Source organism: Rhopalosiphum maidis, chromosome 1, assembly GCF_003676215.2.
Source record: "Rhopalosiphum maidis isolate BTI-1 chromosome 1, ASM367621v3, whole genome shotgun sequence".
Classification (NCBI taxonomy): domain Eukaryota; kingdom Metazoa; phylum Arthropoda; class Insecta; order Hemiptera; family Aphididae; genus Rhopalosiphum; species Rhopalosiphum maidis.
Window position 1 is genome coordinate 32,768,410 of NC_040877.1, and position 23,914 is coordinate 32,792,323.

At 27.0% G+C, this 23,914-nt stretch overlaps 4 protein-coding genes across 8 annotated transcripts in view; 2 read left to right on the forward strand and 2 right to left on the reverse strand.

Annotated features, from left to right (window-relative positions):
• The window catches only part of LOC113549228, a 31,442-nt gene extending 27,190 nt beyond the window's left edge, over positions 1-4,252 (forward strand). For 3 of the 4 annotated variants that reach the window (XM_026950430.1, XM_026950429.1, XM_026950431.1), the window contains 5 exons: positions 561-684; positions 749-844; positions 906-1,220; positions 1,283-1,371; positions 3,514-4,252. In XM_026950430.1, the coding sequence (XP_026806231.1) occupies positions 561-684; positions 749-844; positions 906-1,220; positions 1,283-1,371; positions 3,514-3,752 (863 nt within the window). In that variant the 3' untranslated portion in view covers positions 3,753-4,252. Of the gene's footprint in view, positions 1-560; positions 685-748; positions 845-905; positions 1,221-1,282; positions 1,372-3,513 lie in introns of those variants that run through there. The other variant, XR_003404915.1, reaches the window with a different exon arrangement.
• A 292-nt stretch (positions 4,253-4,544) lies between these two features.
• LOC113549229 (sorting nexin-13) lies at positions 4,545-10,218 on the reverse strand. The gene is made up of 17 exons (XM_026950433.2): positions 9,761-10,218; positions 9,598-9,706; positions 9,419-9,531; positions 9,049-9,347; positions 8,815-8,987; positions 8,629-8,742; positions 8,447-8,570; positions 8,208-8,366; positions 7,569-7,705; positions 7,380-7,505; positions 7,130-7,307; positions 6,978-7,073; positions 6,769-6,911; positions 6,333-6,710; positions 5,255-5,469; positions 5,074-5,186; positions 4,545-4,998 (listed from the first exon to the last, which is right to left on the reverse strand). Exons 1-17 carry the CDS (start codon positions 9,865-9,867, stop codon positions 4,802-4,804), a joined length of 2,781 nt encoding a protein of 926 aa, XP_026806234.1. The 5' UTR covers positions 9,868-10,218; the 3' UTR covers positions 4,545-4,801.
• Positions 10,219-10,490: 272 nt separating this feature from the next.
• LOC113560951 (endoplasmic reticulum junction formation protein lunapark) lies at positions 10,491-15,625 on the forward strand. Of its 2 annotated transcripts, XM_026967089.1 has the most exons (10): positions 10,491-10,596; positions 11,321-11,545; positions 12,046-12,087; positions 12,183-12,361; positions 12,427-12,625; positions 12,688-12,811; positions 12,880-13,041; positions 13,826-14,029; positions 14,098-14,181; positions 14,985-15,625. In XM_026967089.1, exons 2-10 carry the CDS (start codon positions 11,519-11,521, stop codon positions 15,029-15,031), a joined length of 1,068 nt encoding a protein of 355 aa, XP_026822890.1. In that variant the 5' UTR covers positions 10,491-10,596; positions 11,321-11,518; the 3' UTR covers positions 15,032-15,625. The 2 variants fall into 2 exon arrangements, with proteins under 2 accessions (XP_026822890.1, XP_026822889.1); XM_026967088.1 differs by lacking the exon at positions 10,491-10,596 and having other exon boundaries at positions 11,041-11,545.
• Positions 15,626-16,315: 690 nt separating this feature from the next.
• LOC113550141 (tyrosine-protein phosphatase non-receptor type 11-like) lies at positions 16,316-23,728 on the reverse strand. The gene is made up of 13 exons (XM_026951818.1): positions 23,256-23,728; positions 23,102-23,169; positions 22,907-23,029; positions 22,485-22,842; positions 21,796-21,972; positions 19,946-20,099; positions 19,802-19,881; positions 19,586-19,741; positions 19,353-19,520; positions 18,147-18,342; positions 17,855-18,006; positions 17,500-17,792; positions 16,316-16,804 (listed from the first exon to the last, which is right to left on the reverse strand). The coding sequence occupies exons 2-13, from the start codon at positions 23,110-23,112 to the stop codon at positions 16,684-16,686; spliced, it is 1,989 nt and encodes a 662-aa protein (XP_026807619.1). The 5' UTR covers positions 23,113-23,169; positions 23,256-23,728; the 3' UTR covers positions 16,316-16,683.
• Between the last annotated feature and the right edge of the window lie 186 nt (positions 23,729-23,914).

Genomic DNA, 23,914 nt, shown 5'->3' on the forward strand with positions numbered 1-23,914 from the left:
TAAAATAAATAGTGGTTGGATCAATGTAAAATGCAATTAGTTTGAACCCAACATAATATAGAACTTATTTAGAATCTACTAGAACAAATAACAATTAAAATGTTAAATGTATATTCTCATATAAAATAAAAATAAATTTTATTTTATAATTAGTCAATATAATAAAGTGATTAAGTTTTATGCAAGAAAGAAATTCTATACTATGTTATCTATTGTAAACGACTGATATTAATCTCAGCTATTATAATTATTAGTTATAAATTATAATATAATAGTAATGAACTTAAAAACATTTTAGTACATTTTTATATACTTGTTTTTACAAAATATTAAATTGTTTTTAATCATGTCTTGATTTGGATGAGAAAAAAATTGTAAGTTAATATAAAACATTTATTCTTAATGTTTCCAATTATTATTAGTCATTTTTTTATTTAATGCATTTTTATGTATATGTTAAATTATTATAATTATTGGAAAAATTAAGAATTTAGTATTTTAAAAATTAATAACATATAAGCCCTGAAAAATATTTTTTACATATATTTTTATTTTTTTAGTAAATGTTATAAAATCTGATTACCTACTCGTTTGTTGGGTTTGCAAGCTCATAATAGAAGGAGGAGCAGAAGAACTCGACGAGCACATGGCAAAAGACCATGAATTTGATGATGCTCCAAATAGGTATGTATATTTGTTACAAGCTTATGAGAAAAAAACTTTTAATAATAAAAACTGTTTAAATTAGTGAAAATGGAAAAGAGTTGAAAAATAAAATGGTTAACAAGTTGGGTGAAATATTGGACCAGGCCTTGAAAAATCTCATTTCTTCTACACAAAAACCGTAATTATAAACATTTTTGAAATTATATGGTAAACATTTAATTTTAAATAATTAATTTTAGTTGTGCTGGGAAAACCTGGAGTGGTGGTGCAATAACTTTGTTGGGAAAACTGTGTGCTCTACGCAACAATGAAAAGGGCACAACTGTATCAAGTAGTGTTGCTAATTCTGCTCTTGCTAAAGACTTACGCAAAGTAATTGGACGTAATAACAATGGATCTAGTGCCAGAGCTCAATCTAAAAGATCAAATACAGCTCATGCTCTTCAACTGAATGCACGTTTGGCTGCATTGTCGGTAGCTGCCAAACGGCTGACACCCTTGGTTCGTGCCGATTGTTCGTCCAACATTTACAAATGTCCAATTTGTGACATTGGGTAAGCACTAGAAAAGTTTAAAACATTTATTGCAGTTTTATTTGATTTGACTATGATCTTAGGTTTGAAACTACGAGTACTAGAAATAAGCACATTAGTCGAGCACACAATAGCCCACAGAAATCAAATCATGTGGAGACTGCTGTTCAACGTAAGTTATAATCTGAAAATTCTTAACATTTTATTAGCAGGCGCGTTGTATAGGCAATTTCACTACATACACGCACATTGTTTTTGATTATTTTTATTTGCATGAAGAATGACACATATTATACAAGCTATCCCCGTGCACTTCGTTGCCCGTACAAAATGCATCCGTGATGTTAAATTTGGTTGCTTAAATGCTCAATTCTAATATTTAGCATAACGCGTTTCAATAAATAATATATTTGGTGTATAGATGATATTTCCGACTCAAACTTTAAATAGTCCCGCCTACGTTAGTCGGGAGCCCTACGTTTCTTTTTTTGAAATTAATTTTTTTGTTTTTATTGATGATGTTGAATGACCCAAATTCAGAACCATAAACAAACAACTCATAAATTTTCAATAGTGTGAATCCTAAACAACGAAAAAGTTTAAAAAGTTTTGTACTGTTTAACCTAACCTACATCAAAAATTCACTAAAATACTCATTTATAATAATAACTAATAATTGGTAACACACTATAACATGGTTAAAAAAATCTTATTTGCATATTTGCCAATTATTTAAAAATTAATAACTCAATTTTTTATTAAATTATAGAGTTACAAATAGGCTTAAAACCTGCTCCACAATGTACTTTCATAAAAAAAAAATCAAGACAACCGTTGAGTAATTTCAAAAAACATGCGTGACAGATTTCCATTTTCACATTTATATAATTCGAATAACCCAGCTTCGCTCGTGTGTTAAATAATCAATGTTTTTTTTTAATAATAATTCAACTTTTTAAAGCTTAGCCATGTAATAATAAATAATATTTTTTATAATTTAATTTTATTTATGGTATTTATAACTGAAATGACAAATAAAAATGAAATCAAAAATAATAAGAGTGATTTACTCGTAGGCTCATTTGGTACACCCTTGTGAAAAAAAAAATATTTAATTATTTAAATATCATGCTAAAAAATCGTTAGCTTTAAATACAAACTCCCTTCTCCCTCCTATCAGATAAAAAATAATGAAAAATCGGGTGACATAGTGACACTCGGGATAGCATTTAGAACAACTCTGTAGAAAAAAAAGTGGAAAAAAGTTGTATAGTATCGTCACAAAATTAAAATATTAGAATACAATCCCTCCTCTCCTTCCCTTCAGACAAAAAAATCAAAACTTTGGGGGACATGGTAACACTCGGGTGGGTATTTGAAACAACTCTGTGAAAAAAATTAAATAGTATCGTCACAAAATTGGAACCTAAAAAACGCCTATTATTTTATATATATATAAGGATGTATATAAAAATAATATATATACAGTAGACACCGCTTATTAGGAACACGGATAATTGATACGATCGCGTTATTGAAACAAAATATTCCGGGACAGGCCGGCTGTATATTAGAACATTGAAAATAAATAAAATTATTGAAACATCACATCGGTTATTTGAAACAATTAGACGAAGGACAGTTGACATATACACCAGTTATCCGGCGATAACCAATCTTATATTTGCTGTTTTTACGTTTATTTTTACTGTACTTTATCGTAAGTACAGTACCTATACATATAAGAATGCTCTTTCTATATGTATCGTTTGTAGTTCAGCTTCAGTGCACATACGTAAAGGTGATTTGTGTTTCCTTTAATACTGATGATGAAGAAGAAAACAGCGAGGCACCCCAGGCACCCTCATCAAACAAGGAAATTGTAGAAGCTCTAAGTATCCTCAGAAGAGCCGTTTAGCACCGTGCCGATAAAATAGGTTTTGAGCAGCATTACTCATATGAAAATATAATATTAGAGTTACACGACGCAATAAAACAAACTTCGATAGATACATATTTTAAATAATATAGTAAAATATTTACATTTGTACATACTTTTTTAAATTATATAATATACATACTAGTTAAATATACATATACATATATATATTTTTCAGTTATTAGAAACAATTGATTGACATATTTCACCTTAGTTCCAAAGTGTTTCTAATAAGCGGCTTCTACTGTATATGGACATTTTTGATTCATGATAAACAATATTATTCTGTATTAGTGTTTCATAATTTTATTATTTTTATATTATTGCCTTTGTTGGATTAGTTTAACCAAAAATTAAAATATTTTATTCTTGCAGTCGATTCAACTCTACAGCCATTGCAGACAACTGTTCTGGAAGAAACGCCTGAACCTTCTGATAATGTGCAGCCCATGTTTGCACTGGGTACAATGAACCGTAGAGGACTAAAAAAGTTTAATAGCACTTGCAGTGAAGAAGTGCGGGCGCGTGCAAAACAAGCGTTGCGTGACTTAGAAATTAAGTCCAGATTGAAACATTACACATTTTCTGGTGACCATCAACCCTCACCCAATTAATTTGACTGTTTGTCACTGCCCTTCTGGTCACCTTGTATAGTAATGATTCCATGTTAACGGATTGCCAAACTGTGTTCAATTCACCCATAACTCGTTTATTTCATTTCTTATTAAATATAACTATGATATATACATATAAATATATATAGGTATTATGTTTTAATTTTTTTCTGTAAATAATTGATATAACAGGTAAATTACTACTTGTAAATTATGTTCATTAAAATATTCCCTATAAAGACATTTTTTTTGTTTTGTTGTTTTTATTCTAAGGTTTTTTTTTTATTTTTACCTGAATGCTTATCATTTTTTAGGCAATTTTAGACTGAATAGCATTGTTCTTTTTTATCATGATTTTAACAAAACAAGAAATTATTATATCTAATGAGCTTAAAAAATCTATTTTAACTCCATGAATAAATTTTTTTCTTTATTTAACTTCTAATTAATTTATTATTTCCTTAGTGATAATTAATTATGTATTATACTTAATCTATAACTACAAATTGTGTAACTGATGTGCCTTTGTATTATATTATTAATATTTTTATTTACACATTTTGTTGTAACATATCATTTTACAAAGTCACTTAAACTTGTCAAGGATAGAACAAGATTTTTATCTGTCAACCTTCCACTTACGGCTTTTGTATTTTAGCATAATAATTATGATGTATAATTGGGTAACTATGTTATGTGTAATTATTATTTTATTAATAATGATTAGTTAATACTAAAAATAAAAAAATTGTTATTGTCTAGGCAAATATTCATTAATAATAAAAAAAAACATATTTGTACTAGATTTGAAATATATTATGTAAAAACTGTTCAACAATATATTTTTTTTCCATCACAAAGTTGTTACGACTGAAGTTAACTAAAAATTTAAAATAATAAATAGATCACAGCCATCCTGTGTGTATTCATACATTTTATCCCACGTGAATAAGCTGATTTTCATCTATATGATAATCATTTACATAATAACATAAAAAAAGTATATACATAGTTTATTTAAGTATACACAAATATAATACTAATTGTAACTAATTTCGGCTCAGTATAGGAGGATTTTTGTGAAGTTTATCAATGAGCCCACTGAAATTGGGGAAAATTAATAAGAAACACGAACTAATCAAAACATATGCCAAACGTTTGTTTAAGGTTTTGTGCTGGAGCATTACGACGGCTAAATAAATACCACGCCTTGTGACATCGCTGCCCATTAAATGCTTCAACTCATCTAAATATAATAATATATATAAAAATACAATAGTAAAATACATTTGATCAATATTTTTTGGTGCTGATGATTTACCGGAAACAGATGACATAAGTGCACATTTAGCTGCCACAAGTGTTCTAAGCTGTACTTCTGCATCTCTAAATTGTACTTCTGTAGCACGTACACCATCTGGCCACAATGAATTTCTACATAAGATATTTTAGTCATTTAAAAAATTGTTATTCAGATATATTAATAATTGTTAAAATAATACTTGATCGCAGCAATCAACAATGACACCCTATATGGATCAGTGACAGTTGCCACATACTCTTTGAATCTCCTGTTAACTACATGACCAAATGAAGCCCTAATAATATGTTGTAGCAACATGACAAATCGTTTTCGAAGCCATTGTTGTTGTTCATTTACTTCAAACACTTCTGTTAATAACAGTAACACTGCACGCATTGGCATATTGTCATCATCCTAAAGACAAATTTAAAGTAAACAAATTGAAACATAAAATATATGTTTTAAGATTCTGAGCAGAGCAATAAATGTTATTCATTTCCAATAGTTTTATTTTTACACAAATTAAATTAACCTAACATTATAACTTATAGTAAAATAGATTTATAACAATATCAAAAAAGGGTAGGAAAGTAAATAAAGTATATCTATTCTTCTCATTTAATAAGGCACTGTGATGTATGTGTTAAATTTGAACTAAATTATAAAACATTGCACATAACTTAAAATACTCAAAAAATAGTATTGTGATATGTTTTATATTTTTTAATTGGTATACAACTTATGTAAAACCTTCTATAACGTTTTCTAGCTTTTTGGTTTAGTGAAATATTTATAGGAAACAAAAAATCTCAAATATCTTAATAACTCAAAAAAGTTAAAATATTTTGAAAATATACCATGAATGGATAAAAGTAATAAAAACATTTCATATAAATTAGTATACTAAATTATAATTATGATTATTTATTTTAGTGTAACACCCTTCTTCCACCTCCAAAGTACCTACTAAATCCAATTTACAACCATTAACCACTATTAAAAATAGAGAATTTTATTAATGTTATAAAAGACGATTTCCACACACAAGAAAAAACCACATTTATACTTAAAAATATATATTCATTATTTTACTCAGAATCTAAAACACATAATGAAAATAATATAATGTACTTTGAAATAAAGGGAGACAGACTGACATTGTTCCCAATTATTTTTCATGCATAATAATATATCATTAATTTAAATTTACAGTGAAATACTTGACACCACAACTGTACAGCACTAAGGTACCGTTGCTTAAATTTTTTTTTACTTACTTCCTCAACCAACATTCTATTTATAGGTTTGGATGGACCAAGTACTTTGCTTATATTGTCCATTACACCATCAACAGTATTAAATATATTATCAGGTACAGTTTTCACAACGTTTCCAACAACCTTCAACGGGTTAAACAAGAGATTATCGACAGTTTTTACAAGATGACCAGATAATAGTGCTTTTTTGTCTTCAGGTCTTTGTTCGAGGAATTGTTCAACCATCGTTTGTATCCCAGGATAATTAGCTACAGTTGACGATTTCAATAGATTATGTATAAACTGATTTAGCATCATCATACGTTTTTCTAAAACTCTTCTATCAGCATTATGAAATGTTTTTTTGGCTGGAAATGATAGTTTTCCAAGTTCTGAATACTGTAAAAATAACTAAAATTATTATGAATTTCTAATAGTAATTTCTTTATAACTTAACCTTGTCTTTTACTCTTTGGTAGAGGTCATAAAAATCAGAATATCGTTTATAAACATGCCAGTTCTCTTCTTTCCCAGACATAAAAATTCTAGTAATGGAAACCGCATAAACACCATATGTTTTGCCACCCTCATGAACAAGTCCTAAAAGTAAATGTGGGGGTTATTATAATTTTAAATATATGCATTAATTATTATTTTAATAATAACCAGTTTCAATTATGTCTGCTGACAATATTGACTTATCATCTTCTGATTGACTAGGACTTATGGGTTTATTACCCGAGAGAAAATCGCTTACTTTATCTAAAAAAATATAATTAATAATGTTATAGAATAAAACAAAACATAAATCAACTTGCCACCAGTTCCTTTAAAAAGTTGCTGTACAGCATCCATTGGTATTAAAAAATCAGTAGCAGGCATAGCTAACTCTGGTTCGAAAATATCTTCTGAACCTAATGATTTCATTTCCAAATCAGTTATCAATCTTGAACAACATTCATGCTTACCAAAACCAGATATAATTCCTTTTTCAGGCTAATTAAACATATTTTAATTAGTTTTATTTGGATTATTTTATAATCAGTAATTTAAAAAATAATTACCAACCTTTAATAGTGTCTTGTACAATGTATTTTGGACTTCATCAAACCATGTTTCATCTACTGGATCAACTTGAATTTTTTTTGCTAATAATTTTACAAGATCATCTCCGAGTTCGTTTTGAATATCAGGCTAATTAATAAATTTATTTTACTATTGATAAAATTATTAAATTACAATTCATCTGAATTTTACTTTTTGACCAATATATAAGGAATACAATTTTTTTGCTTCGTCTCTGATATGGTCCACTGTTGCTAAATCAGATGATGAATACTGACTAGGATCTCCACTAACATTTTGCATTTGTTCATGTACAAATTGTTTCCAACCTAATATAATTTAACATTTTACTTCAATTCAATAACATAACACAATATGCATAGGCACAATTATGGGTGATTGGGCAGGGGCTTACCACCAGTGCCACCTGTCATCTGAAGTACCTAAGACAAATTTATATATTATATAATACCTACATACAATCCAATTCACTAAAGATTCATTAACTCCCTTTTAAAAACTAATTATAAGCACATTTTTGAATCTCTCTTGATATGTGGTAGTTCAAAGCCAAGTTTTCAAATTTAGGATATCAAAATCCACCCACCTATTTAAATAACCTATGACATTTATCACAGTTGAATCATAAGATCAGCTCCCATGCTTAGCATACCCAGTTTTATCCATTAACCCGCCAGTATTTTAACGTATTTCAGCATATTAAATTTTGAGAACCGTTTACTTGTCTATGTCTTATTTATAAAATTTGTCTTCCAGAATTAGAGCTTTAGTTACGCCTATGAGCTATGACAATATATACTAAAAACTCACCATCAATATTAATATAAAATGATATAAAACTATCACAATTTATTGTAGTCAAATAATCAATGAAGTATGGCAAAGCAGTTTTACTTTCTAGAATCCACTTTAAAGATAATGAATCATTCTTCGGAGAGGACATGGAATGTTCAAATGATAATAAAAAGTCTAAAAAAAAAAATGTATGGTTTTATTCTAGATGTATATAAATAAAGTTTTATTAACTACTATAAATATATATATTTTACCTAAAGATCTGTCTGATTGTTGAGGAATAGAATTAACAATTGACTTAATTAAATTAGATAAAAATAAAAGACTGCTCAATTGTTGTTTTGCTCTACTATCTGATTCACCAGAATCTCTTGAACGCTAAAGCATTTATAATATTTAATAATGAGGTAATTAAAACACAATTATCAAAGCATACCAGATTCATAATTTCTTTTTTGACTAAACTGTGCACAGCATTTAATTGTTGATTTGATTTAGTTGACCTTAATACTGTAAGAAATGTCTCATTGGTTACTGGATAGTCGCTGCACTAATAGTATAACAAAAACATGCAAAATTAAATTATATTAATAACAAATATAAGTTACTTATCAATCATTACCAGCCATATAATTAATTGATTAACATAATCAGGATTACTAAGCATGTTTATAGTTGTTAAAAATAGTTTATTTGATATTATTTCACGTATCAAAATGCGTATAGTACGACAATTAAAATCATTTTCAGGAATAATATGGTATATCAGTGCTTCTGATATATCCCTAAGCCATTCTGTAATAATTATATGATAAATTTAGTAACATTAAATACGACATTTATACAATTTTATTACTTCTTTCATAATTTTCGTCCAAGCACACATTTGCATGTGATGTACCTAATCGGTCAACTTCTTGTTCGTGTTGGAAAAATAAAGTTTCAAAATCAACTTCTTCAGAATTTTTTGTAGATGTAGCTTTTAACGATTTTCTATAAATACGAATATGTTTGGCCACTTCTTCTGACAAGTTTGTACATACAAATTGTAGAAAATCTATCTGTTGTAATTGTTTGGCCATGCAACTAATCAAATAACTAGTTGATTTATGTATTTGAATAGGAAAATCTTCATCATCGCTTAATTTGTCATACCTTGGTCAATTATAATGTTAAGACTTGAGTAAGTATATTAAATAATAATTAAATAGAAAATTGGTTTTTACCATGGATATACATAGTCTCTTAGAATATAGTCCATAATGTCAGACAGTTGGTGATCAATATATTCAGAACCACTCAAGTTCACATCGTCTTCATTTATTTCTTTTGCAGAAATCTTAAATACAAAACAAAATTTATATTAAAAAAATGAAGACGAGCAATTTACTATGTTTTAATTTACAGATTTGGGGTCAAAAAGACTGTAGACTGTGTATTCTGGGTCTCTTTTCAATGACTCCACGTACAGAGCAGCTTCTTTTTCGACAGTATTGTAAGCAAACCATATAACACTAAACAGAAAATCAATTAAAATACTGTATGCTGACAAATGTACCTCCAGTTACCTCAAGAAAAACGCCAAGAGTACTGAAACGACAATAGTGGTCAACCACAAACCGAAAGTCGTCACGCATAGCGTAATCAATATCAAAGCCCAATAATAATGGATCATGGTCGACAATCTTTTCTCGTCTATACGAGGTATCAGCGGTTAGCGGAGATCATTCCATGTGTATAGGATAATGAACAAAACTAGTACAACGACGGAATATCAAATTTAAAGTAGGTTAAATAGGTGATCAATAACAGACGGTATTTGTAAAAGCCAATATCCAACATCGCGTACACTACTTTTAAAATAATATATTATTCGTATTCGGGAGGGATGTGAATTTTTAGACAAAATTTCACGAACTCAATAAAAAGTAAGAACTTCAATCAGAATCTAACATTCCGGCTGTCCGGCAGCCGCAGTTCGAGAATATAGCGAATCATTTTATTATTAATTTTTATTATTTATTATTATCACACAATAATCATAATAATATTTTTTCTATGTCAACAAGTAACTACCGTTTATCAAATTTACCAATAATGGATGGTGAATGCCGAATGGTGATAAATGAAACATCAGCTGTAGTTTGGACTTTTTTTTTCAATTATTTATATGGTATCTTCGAAATTAACAGTTGGTAGTATTTTGTCCACGTTGGATGATTATCATTATTTTGGTTCGGACATTTGCTTATCAGTTATCATTATTCTCAGTTTCTCACTATTCTCAGTTGATCAGTTCTCATTGTTCTCAATACTAGCACAGAATATAACTAACTACTAGCTGGTGCCTGGTGACAACTTTACTGTCTTTACTGACAAGTGCATAAAAGTGGCCGTTCATTCTGTATGTCTGTATAGAAATTAGAAACGATCGATTCATATTAAAAAATATCATCTAACGGCTACCCGTTTTTTGCATATTCCATATGGAACCTACAAATGTATTCAGTACGATAAAAAACGCTTATATAAATGCACAGATATAGAATAATTATTATTTTTATTGTTCATCTACATTTGTGGTATAAAATGAATGCATGAGCATTAGAATACCTAATTAATGTTTATGTATGATGACATGATGACATGATGTACATATGTTCATTTTAATTTATATTTTAATGATAATAATACCCAATGGCTAAATAATAATAATACCCATTTCTATTTTCTATTATGTAAAAAGTATTATGTATAGAAATCTGTGAATAACAATGTGCCAATACAAAATAGAATATATTATAATTTATAATGAACATTGAACAGACAACAGGCTTCATAGTCGTAAAAATATATTTATGTAAATTTCAGACATGTAGACCACAGTCAAATTATAGATAACCTCCGGCATCCGGCCGATTATCTTGAATATCTTTGATTTGTATATATGGCGTATCGTTATCTCATTGTTGCCCTTATCATTATATAGTTTTATAATTTTGCTTTTGGTTCCAAATCAACTATAAACGTCATTACTCATTATTACTCAGTACTCACCATTCACTACTCACTAGTCAGTTAGCCAGTACTTATTTAGTATTTTTATTGCTCACTTGTTTGTTACTCAGTTGGACTTTGCTTCTGTTGGTCGTCCGATTTATCATCAATTGTTAAAACATTAAGTTGGCGGTTGCAATAGCGATATGAATATATTTATAGCTACAACATAGAGTAACTCTGAGCTACAAACTGATGACAGTTGAAGTGCCTGGACGTTCTCAGTTCTCACTCAATGTCAATAAGGTTTAGTATTTAGAACGCCAACGATGGGCAATATACTCGCGAGATTTAAAGTAAGTCTTAAAAATATTTAACTAGTATAATATTATACAACACATTAATTCATTATTCTTTCTGAATCAAATTAATAGTAATATGTGTGTGTATGTGTGTGTGTGTGTGTGTGTGTATGTGTGTGTAAGTAACATAGTTTAATCTGATAAATCAATCAATCTAGTAAACTGATTGATTTATTGTGATGATTTGTTACCATTTGAATGACGATTAGTGATTATAGAAATCAAAAATATTATAAATTACCATTGATTTGCTATTCATTATTTTTAAAAATTATTGCACTTAAAAAAAAAACTAAATGATAAAATATGAATTATTGAGAACATAAACTGCAGGACTGATCTATGTTTTATTGTACTTTTTTATTATAAATATAAATTTAAATTTTTTGGATTTTATATAAAATAACAGATAAATTCATTGATTCCAAAAATTAATATTTGTATTTAAGATTTATGGCAATATTTTAATGTTATACGAATATATTGTTTTATAGAAAAAAAAAGATACAAAAGCAGTTTTGGAATCCTTAGAAGATGTAAGTTAAATATTACTAAAATTTGTGCATATTAATACTTTAAATAATCATCTATCTGGTTATTTGATATTTATACTGTTAAAATATTATTTTAGGAAATTATGTATATTGAAAATATGACTTCAAATACTTCACCAATAAATTATTATAAAATAGTTTTCCATTCAGCTCTCATGTATGGATTTATTTATATACTTTATTATTTTGGTATAATTCCTTATGAACTATTTAAAAATAACTATATCATGGCTGTTTTTGCAGCATATCCAATCATGTAAGATTTAAATAATTTAAATATTTGATAGTTTCTATTGTTTCTAATATCAGTTATTGTTTCAGAGCTCTTTATTATTATAAATTTGATGTTTGGTATTATAATCGAAAAATAGTAACATATAAAAAAAAATTAATAGAATTAAAATCTGTAAAGAAAAAAATACTTGATGAGGTAATGGAAAAAGAAACATTTAAAGTTGCAAAAGAAATTTTAGAAAAATATGCTCCCCATCAACTTCAATCCATGACTTCTCAAAACTTTGTAAGTAAATCTAAATTTAGTTTTATTCATATTCATTATGTTAGATAATGTTTTGGATTTAGATTAACCAAAGAGCACTTCCGTCTACAAACAATAGGCCACCCTATGCTTCTTCTGGTAGACCAATGAATAGGGCATCGAATATGGGTCATCCACCAGCAATAATGTCATCAGCAGTTAAGCCAAGTTAGCTTTTTTTTTATTATACTATAATATACATATTTTTTTAAATATAAAATTAAAATTTTATTCAGGGTTAGCTCTTCCAAGACCAGTTCTTTCGAGGGACCGTACAATATTCGACCGTTTAGCTGATAAAGTTCTAGGTGATGGACCTCAAAATCGATATGCTTTAATTTGTAGAACATGTGGCTCTCATAATGGAATGGCTCGTAAAGAAGAATTTGATTTCTTAGGTATAAATATTACACTTTATAAAATTTATTTATCATTACTTATAGGTGTTGTCTTAAATGTTTGAACAAAATAATATATATTTATTCTATTACAAACATTTTATTGTTCTTTAATATCAAATTATATAATAACTACAGTGACACTTCACTTAGAGACATCTCTATCAATGGACAAAATGATAATATCTTTGAAATTTCTATCTGTCCATAACATACTTGTTTTGCTATAAATTCAAACAGTATTATTTCTTTCCAATACCTTGATTATGGACAAAAATCTTAATTCAAAATCAAATATAATTATATACTTATGTGCATACTATTTAATAGTATTGCGACAACACAATTCAAGATTATATGTTAAAGCACAGATTACAATCTTTTGTATACTTTTATTCTTTTATAACAGATAAAAAATATTAATCACATATATTTATAATTATGTATGTGTGTACCTTTATGTTATATATATTAATATTTAAATTGGGAATTTTTTTAACAATACAATATTTTCATTAATTAGATATGTACGTGAGTTTGATTAAAAACAAATACTAAAATCTAGACATTTTTAATAGTCTTATAACAGTACCTAAACTACAGGTTTCACTATTTTATCACAGTTAATACTAATTGTGTTTAGTTGTTTGATTGTTTCTAATTTTACTTTATATAATATAAATTTCAATGTATTTTTGTCTACTTATTAGTTAATAGTTGAAGTCAAATTGTTTTAAGAAAATAATATATCATTAATTTTATATTGAATAATGTTTAATTGTAGCATATAGATGTGCATATTGTTCTCAGTGGAATCCATCTCTTAAACCTAGACCTCAGTTAGCAATTAGTTATAACAACAATGCATTAACACAAAACGGGTATGTTGCATCTACTGAAACCATTGAAGAAATAACTGATGAAATGTCAAAAACTGATTCAGACACAAATGATAGTGAACATTCTGAACATAAAGATTTAATAATTAGTAAGACTAACAATGATATTATGTTCTGTTATGTTTTTTAAGACATGAAATATATTTTTCTGTTTTAGACAATTCAGGTCCCACAATTGAAGAGGTGGTGGATCCATCACATGATTTAAAATCTAAAACTGAAGATGAAGAAGAATCAAAAGGTAAACTAATATTTCAATTTGGAAGAACATAGTTATTTTAAGATAGTAGCGCAATCTAGATTTTTTCAAGGGGAGTGTTTGCCAATAGTGTGTATAGTAATTTCCCAATAAATTTCCAAATATGGACAAAAGTTACCGTTTAAGGGGTGTCCAAATACCCAAAACACCCCCCTTGGTTACCACTGATTTAAGAGGATATTATACCCACATGTACAACAAATTAGTTTGATAATCAGTCAATTCATGCTTATTATTTAGTATATATTAATAAGATGAAACAGTGGTAGTGTGAAGGTAATTTTTTGAGGCACGAGACTCAAAACTCAGTATTATGAATTGGGTAGATGCGTAGGTGTCTAGAAATGTGAAAGTTAGCCGTAAAATGTTCATTATTAACAATTTATCTTCATCTTAGTACTATACCTATGCTCTATTTAGTTTAATAGTTTACCGGTTTGTGCATATGCTACTGACTGCTGTATGTTATCGGACCCCCTCGATTGATAGTTGGTTGACAATCGTTATCAACCATTAACCTAATCGGATGGTGAGATGATCAATGGGCAGATACCAGCACCGATAACCAATAGTGGGCAGGCAATGCGCCGACACGACAAGTTTTTGTTCTTCGCCCAGTGTACTTTTAAAAAGAATAGCATATAGTATTTATGTCTGAAAAACTACTATTTCTTAAAAGTTTTAATTGTTTTTGCTGCATGTAGGTATAATGTCCTTTTAAGTCGAAGTTTCTTATGAAATAATTTTTTTTAAGTAAATTGTTTATATTTATATCATAATTTTAGATAATTCTACATCAGTAGCTGAAGAATCATTGCAACTTCAAACATAATAAAATAAAACCAACCATTGTGGGGAAGGAGCAATGAAATGGTGTTTCTAATTAATTTAATATTTGTTGATGTTTTAAATTTAATATTAAACAGAGGTAGCAATTAACTCCATAATAATGGTAATAATTATTAAAAACTTTTTTAACTAAGTGTCTAATATAACATTTGTTCACAATTTAATAATGTATACAGGGTATTTAAATATTATATTTTTTAATTTTTATGATATAATCAATCATAACTTTGAATATTTGTTAAAAAAATAATGTATTCTAAAAGTATTTATTAATACTTTACTATTAAGGAGAATTGTATGTATTCTATGATAGAATTTCTATCTCTTGGTTGATGTAATACATATATATATTTTTTTATTACTGACTGATAAATATAAATACATACATTGGTTAATTCTTTAGATTGTTTTTGTAAATATTAGATTGTAAGAATCGAAATAGTTTCAGCTATAAAAGAGTTTTAAAAACTAGTTATTGTGGTATAAAAATACTAGTCAATGCACTGCTATTGTACACTATGTTTGAACAAACAAATTATACTGTTAATTCCAATAAACAAATATAATTTTCCTTGAATATTAACAATTTATAAAAACAACCATTATTCTTGTACACTTATTTTGTTAATTAAAGTTGTATTTGAGTGTATACTCTTAACTATAAATTATAAAAATATGGGTATACATGAAAAAATATTAATTTAAGAGGACCACTATACTCGAGCATTTTTTAAATTTTGTGTTGATTGAGAACTGAGAAATAAACAACAGCTATATGTTTATCGAGTAATCTTCTAGACTAAAAATATTTTGGGATATCATTGCATTTTTTTACTTGAAACAAGATTTACCAATACATCTTTGGATTAGTGGTAACTAACAAGTATTAAGTGTACCACAAATCATGATATTGTATTCATTTTAAATGGAACGATAATTTCTATTCAATTAGAAACTTCTCCAATCAACTGGAAGTACCTTGAATCAAAATAATTCAATACCACAATAAGCCAAATCTTGACATGAATAATAAGAGGCGAGTAGCTGATACCTGATTATTTTTTTAAATATCAAATAAAAATAAGTTTTAATAGTGATTGCATGAACATATATGCATACAATTCTCACAAATATTAATTTTTATTTTTTTATTATCTAAAATAAATAGATTCTTAAATATAAAAAATAAACAATATAAAATTAATAAAAATTTAAATTATATTTATTTATTATTTAAAACTTAATAATGAGATAATTAATAACATTTTACAATAATGTTTCTATATGTATTAACAATAAAAATAAATAATACAAGAATATGAGTAACAATAGTTATTTAATTTAACAAACTGAATTGGCATAGAACTGGTAGCCAAACCTTAATTATATCAAATTTAACAGTCATATTTAGCGGTTATTTATCTATATTGGCCCAAAACCAGGAATGTTTAGTACACTACATTTTTGTTAATTAAGATATCAATATTCAAAATTAAATTAACATTAAAAAATAATGTGTTATTTAAAAAACAAATATATTATTAAATAAAAAAAATATGAGATACAATGGTTGATGAAAATGTAATGAAATTAAAAAAATTGTCTTAACATAATTAGACTCGTGTATATTTAAAATTATAATATTATAATAGGTGACTGTGGGGGTGGTGGAGGAGCTTCTATTGGTGGAGGTCCAATGTCACATTCACTAGATGGTAATGGTGATGTAATGTTTTCATAGGAATGTAATTCAAATCTATAACAGAAACATACAACTTAAAATTAAAATTTATAAGAATAAATAAATACTTGTATGTATAGTTCAAGTTATTACATTAGTATTGAAAAATAATCATAAAAAATAAAAATAATCATACCTATAACAATACTAGAAAAAGTTACAAATGTTTACAAATTTGATTAAAAATTATTTTTAGTGTTCATTCATTTTATGTATAATTATAAATAAATCCAGATTTTTTTAATAAGATTAATAATTTGTTTTAATTTCTAACAATATTAAATATTAATGGTTGAAAGTTACTAAAGAAAAAAAATTAATCAACTAAATTCTAGAAATATACTTATAAAATTGAATAAAAATTAGTAGAAAAACAATTAAATTAAATTAAATATTGTTAAATAATTTTTTTTTTTTTTAATTTAGTTTTAAATTAGCTGTTTTATGTATACAAAAATATACTTTACATCTTCACAAATTTACTGGTGTTTAAAATAAATCTAAACTCATAATACTTGGTTTAAGCAGAATTCTTAATTTTTGTTTATCTAAATATTATAGGTATCCTCAAATAAACAATACATTTTCTTATATAGATAGTATTTAAATGGTAGAAAATTGTATACTATTTTTATGTTTTTAAATTTTAGCACCAACCTGGAAGTACCACATTTCAACTATTGATATAAAATTAATGTAGACATACTAACACGTTAGAAGTTGGTGAATTAGGACATGAATCTGCAGTTGTTGGTATAGCTGGTGTCGGTATAATTGGTTTTCCAGGATCATAACCAAGTAATTCAACAACATTTGATTTGTCTAGAGTTGGAGACACTAAAGGTGAATCTGTTGTAGGATATGTGTTGCATGTAATAGCATTTTTTAAGACCCTCTGAGCTGTACAAGGGTTTAAGGTTGGCACATTTTCTTCACCTACAATTGTTGCTAGTTCCTCTGTATACTTTATGTTCAAGTATTCACGGCCAAACATCTCAATTTTCTAAATATAGTTGAAAAAAATTTTATTGAATAGAAAAAAAAATTATTTATTTGATTACTAACCTTTTCAGCAGATATTCTTGAACATATTGATTGTACATAATGATTAATAGCTGTATAAATAAACTGATATTGTGCTTCAGATTGTACCAGTCCAGGACGAAACGATCTTACCAAATGTGTGGTGCGCTGAATGTCTAGCTCACAATCAAGACCTTACATAAATAAATAAATAATTATAAATCATATACTTTAGTACTTTATCATTATTTATAAGTTTTAAATAATAATCTTAAATCTTTATTTGCGGAATATAATTCCAATTACAATTTAAATATAACAGTGTAAATAATACCTTTTCGGTTTATTAAACCAATGAGAAGGTCAAGAACAACAAATGTCCCCGTTCTCCCAATTCCAGCACTACAGTGTACAGTTAGAGGGTGTGAAACGTCTGAGCGAGCTTCTATGTTGAACTGACGAGCATTAACAACAAACTGAAGATCAAGAAGTGATCCTGCATCAGAAGGAACTCCATGGTCTGGCCATCCCTAATAAAAATTGTAGTTATTTAAAAAAAAAAATTACTTAAGTAATCATGTTATATTGAAGAGGAAAGTATGATAGAGAATGAAATAACATCCATAGCAGTGATTCTCATTCTTTAAGTGACAACTTTTTTGCATTTTTAAATGTTTTTGAACCAAAATTGGTCATATTTTATAAAATTAAATTTTAGTAAACGTGTTTTTAAATTTTTGTCCATTGAATTATTAAGATAATTTTGTATTAGGTATTTTGTTCTAATCTTTGTTATCTGATGATTTTGTTGGGTTTTTTTGTCAATTACTACCTACTGCAATAATTAATCGCCGATTATCAACGAACAAGCGTTAAATGAGTTGTATAGTCAATTTATTTTATACAGTCCACATTCGTCTTATTTTTTTATAGCCCTTCAGGATTCTAATCAGAGTAACTAAATTATTGATATGAATAATTTGTAAGTGATTAAAATATTATTAATTAATAAATTTCCTTTTTTTTTGTATATTTTGTTGTTTATGTTGCATATTTTTAACGCACATATAAGGTAATATTATAGCGCATATTTATGTAATTTTAAGTGCTATAAAATCCCAACCCTGGCGATCACCAATGAGTTCATATACTCAGATTAAGAATCGCTAATCTATCAAATCAGTTATAATATTGTGAAATAAAAAAGTTAAGCTCTTAGTATAAAAATACTTACTGCTTCTACCTCACATAAATCAAAGAGTATATTAGAAGTAGAAAATTAGTATCTGTTTTGAGTATAATACGAGTATATAACGAGAGACTGCAACTTTACAGGACATCAATTATGCTGAGTTGCTGTCTCTCATGGCATAGAGCAGTGGTCTTCAACCTTTTTGGACTCGCGACCCAATTTTTAGGCTTACATTTTTTGCAACCCACATAAGCTTTGTAAAAAAACTAAAATTGCTAAAAAGAAAACCTAACACGACCCACCGATTGAAGACCACTGGCATAAAGTATAACATGTAATATTTGTTACCATATAATGATATTGAAATATTCTTCTATGTCTGTAGTTTGGAAGAGATATATCAAACATTCTCACAACCATATCTTGTTGATGAGCATACTCTCCGAGATTTACAACGGTGATTTTGCTGTACTCATTTGTCTGACCTAACTCAGGCCAATATTTTATACATTTCTCCTAAAAATTTAGAATTATTTTTTTAGTTTGTTTAAAAATATTTAAAATATTTAATAGAAATATACTTTAGATTTTTCAAATAGTTTTGTAATCATAACAATTATACGAGAATCTTCTTGCCATATCATTTTCCAAAAGTCATCAACTGTATTATGTAGACAACCTTGAGTGACAATGTAATTACGTGTTTCATAGTTTTCAGCCAAAGCAAATGGCTCAAGCTTGAAAATTATAAATGTATTGTTATTTTTAACCTAATTGAAGAAAAGTAAAATAATTACTTTGATCATATTTGCATTGATATAGTCTGCACCGGGTATACTTTTATCACAACATTTTAATACAATTCTAGAATGGTCATCTAAAACAAATACAAATAATAGTATGAAAATCTTTGTTATTACTTATTGACAACACAAACATACATGGTAAAATGTTACGATATCTATTCTTGGATTTATTTTCATCTAAAAAACCAATATCTTTTGTTGAATCTCGTTTTGTTTCCCATTGTTGTAATACGTCAAATTCTTCCCAAAATCCACCAGTTCCAAAAGAATAATGTTGATATTTTTGATGCTATAATATAAAATAAACAAATATTTAATACATCATTATAAAAAAAGTTATTAAGTAACAACTTTTCAGTACATTAGGCGATACTTTGTAATTAAATTAAGATAACAATATATTATTTCACTTGAATTAGTACAAACATAATTTTTTATAAATATCAAGAGAAAAATCTTATCACTCATCCATGGTTAATCAACAGTTTTAACTTAACATTTTAACATCATATTTTTATGTAACTGAATATCGCATACAATAGTTAGCATTCTATGACACAAATTTATATGGTAAAAACTAACACAAAGTTACAAACTGAAATAAGTAATAGACAAAATTATTAGTTAGTCATAGCGATAGGAAAAAAATAAACCTATTCATCAAAATTAGTCATCATTAGGGCTTAAATGTTATAGCTCAATAAAACATTAAAAAAAGCATTTAAAATAAAGCAAAAAAGCAGTAAAATCTTAAACAAAGAATCAATAATTATTAAAAAAAAATATATATGTTTTATTCATTTAATTTAATAGAAAATTTAGCAGATAATATAATAGATGACAGTGATCTATTGCATATTATAGTTGTTAAATAATATTTATGAAATTATAACACTAATGTATTATCTATATATCCAAATGCAAACTGGCTAGGACACAGAATGTTACAATGACCCATACTATTTTTATATTTTAGTTTTATACCAAAATACTTGACCTATGTTCTTTTCATATTACATAGTATATACAACAAATTTAAAGCTGATATGGCTTTACATTGGACCACCAATAGAAATAAACAGAAAATACCTCTATAAAAACCAACTTTAGTCATCACCAAGCCCAAAAAATATTATTTTACTTAATATACATAATTTCAGAGTACATTTTGTCAGTCAGTCAAATTGATTTTTTTATTATTTTATTATTAATAAAAACAATATTGCTATTTTATTAGAAATGTTTACCAATTAACAAAATGTTAATAAATATAAATTATTGGAGTTTAGTTCCAGGGCATATTATTGGTTGTCCTGAACACTTTATATACTGAAACAGCATACTTATTTGGTACTGTCCAAGCCAAATGAAGAGCTAAGGCAATTCTGCATTGAATAAGTCATAATTACATCTATTACGGATGAGATAAATTTAAATTCAATGGTAGATTATTGTATACAATAAAAACGATTCTGACCCAAAATGGTATAACTTTTTAGTAACCAAGATTACCAAAAACAATTATTTTATTAATAATATTAAAATGTTACATAATGTTTATATTTTTTTCCTATTATTTTAAAAATCCCCTAATTTTTTTTATTTTTAAGCCACTAAAATAAATCCAATTTGCTACAAGAAATCTTTCTAAACTGATAATTGAAGAATTTTTATATTACTAGAAAAAGTGTCTGCTGAGAGAAAAAACACATACATTATTGTAAAATCAAAAAAAAATTATTATTCCGCTTAAAATCTAAAAGTAGGATGTTAAGTACTAACCGTTAATAATAATATTATTAATATTTTATTTAAAAATGAAATAAAAATACTAAATTATAATTATTAATTTTATATAACTTTATTCAAACAAAATAATATTTAAAGAAGCAAAGAAAAATTAAAGAAATTAAGAGATTGCTTCTTAATAATTACAATGAGTACAATACTCAAGAAATGAAAACAAAAATCATTAAATAACTCACCTTAAGTTTAAATACACGATCAACAATTCCAGCAATACTTATTCTGGTTACATTTACTGGATTCATTAAATGCATTACAGATCCATTATGATCAACCATCGGATTAAAACTGTAGTATTTCATTAAATCATTTAGCGACAAAAATTCTTCTCCACCACCAATATCATATTTTTCTCCCTAATCATAAAAATACAGTTATACAATTAATTTAAAATAAAATTAAAGTACAGAATTAATTTTTTTATTAAAGACTAAAATAATAGTTTATAGATTAAATATTGCTTTAGTTAATATTTATAAATAATGTCAGCTCAATTTTTTTTATAAATATAGTTAAAAGTTTTTTAAATATGTAATTAAAAAATTATTATTTTTCAGTTAAAATCTGTGCTAAATATAACTACTATTCTTTAATTTGTAATTCTTATATACTTATAGTTTAATCGTATTTTAACTAATCTTATTATTAAGTGTAATGCTATTATAGTATATCTGTTACATGTTATTGTATTTTGTTGTTATTATTTGATATATTTATATAATTCTGTACTTGAACTTGAGCCAACTTTAGCCTTTATCTCAATAAATAAATAAATACAACTAATTTAACTTGTATTCTCCTTTACATTATTAATAATATTTATAATTAAAGTATTTTTAAATTAAAATTATTATATTGTAATACTTACATTAAATCTAATTTTTATTTCAGCTACTTTATCATCAACATTTACAGTCAATACATAATTTCCAGGATCAGATTGCGATTCTCGTACTAAATAGCTACCAGGACGTCCTTTTTCTAAAATTAAATACTCTGCTTCTTTTCTTGACATTTGACCATGGAACCATCTTTCATTGGTTGGCTCAGGTGAACCAATTGGTATTAATAAAGGCAGTGGTATACCACCTTGCTCTTTAAGTACTCGAGGATGTGTCATATAATGTTCAACAAGATTTGTTAGTGTAGTAAATTTTTCACCACCATTGAGATCAAAAAGCTCACCATCATTATGAATTTTTATATGATTAACCTTATTACCATGCCTATAATATATTATAAAATATTACATGATTGCACATATATAACAAAAATAAAGTTTTTTTATACCTAACAGATAAGACAAATTGTCCTTTTCTGCTGTATGATTTCCGAACCAAGAATGACCCTTCAACACCTTCATCTAAAAGTATACGTTGAGTATCCATGCCATTTAAATGAGAGTGGAACCATCTGATTCAAATCAACATAAAAGTAATAATATAATAAAAATATAAATTAATAGAGTAAAAAAGTATGACTAACCTTCTGGACATTATGAAGGATTACAACAGATGCACAATGTGCAAAAATTCTGCTTTTTATTTTACGTACTGTACAAATAAAAAATAAAAAATTAAATTTCACATAACAGGTTTGTTTATTTATATATTTAAAAAAATATGTTTATTATACTCACATAATCTCATAGCCTACAGAAGGCGCTTTGGTGGTTTTGTCAAATTGATCGGAATAATGCGTGAACCAGAAACGATTTCCTACACATTCAGAATATTAATGCGCCGTGTGTCCTTCATTGGAGATGACCATCGCAACAACGGCGAAACAATCGTCTCGCATAATACGCATAATTAACTAGGAAACGATTGCAAGACGCGAAAAACAAAGTATCTATAAGTATTCCGCCGGATTGTGTGTTTAGTGTCAATTGTCTGAACGGTATGAAAAATATTATTATAATAAATAGCACCAACGCTATTCAAATGTGTGCGAAAAGAAAAAAAACTGTTACAGAGTTTACGACAAAAAAGTGTAAGACATTAAAAACACAATAATAATAATAATAATACGTATATTATTATTATTATGGTATTGTAAGTCGTAGTGGTAGTGGTATTGACAATTGACTATCGACTCGCAAAATAACTTAGCAAAGTTTCGTAACGAGATAAAATTGATAACAACCCGCTGCGGAACTGCAGCAAGCTGAAGGTCTCCGCCGCAACACCTACCAAGCGATTGCGCCCACAGAGATTATACCTCAATATTATTCCTGTGATTGCACCATCGAATAGGTATGCGATGTGCATGCCGTCGTCGTCGCCTAAAAATGTGTGA

Excerpts from the sequence above, each read along its gene's own strand:
- LOC113549229 (XM_026950433.2), bottom strand. The coding sequence starts at position 9,867 with ATGATCCATTATTATTGGGCTTTGATATTGATTACGCTATGCGTGACG. Across the intron at positions 8,988-9,048 it reads GGACGAAAATTATGAAAGAA|AATGGCTTAGGGATATATCA; the intron begins GTAATAAAATTG and ends TAATTATTACAG. Across the intron at positions 7,308-7,379 it reads TGTACAAGACACTATTAAAG|CCTGAAAAAGGAATTATATC; the intron begins GTTGGTAATTAT and ends ATGTTTAATTAG.
- LOC113550141 (XM_026951818.1), bottom strand. Across the intron at positions 22,843-22,906 it reads CAATTTGTCTTATCTGTTAG|GCATGGTAATAAGGTTAATC; the intron begins GTATAAAAAAAC and ends AATATATTATAG. Across the intron at positions 19,882-19,945 it reads ATATCGTAACATTTTACCAT|ATGACCATTCTAGAATTGTA; the intron begins GTATGTTTGTGT and ends TATTTGTTTTAG.
- LOC113560951 (XM_026967089.1), top strand. The coding sequence starts at position 11,519 with ATGGGCAATATACTCGCGAGATTTAAA. Across the intron at positions 14,030-14,097 it reads ACATAAAGATTTAATAATTA|ACAATTCAGGTCCCACAATT; the intron begins GTAAGACTAACA and ends TTTCTGTTTTAG. Across the intron at positions 14,182-14,984 it reads AGATGAAGAAGAATCAAAAG|ATAATTCTACATCAGTAGCT; the intron begins GTAAACTAATAT and ends TCATAATTTTAG.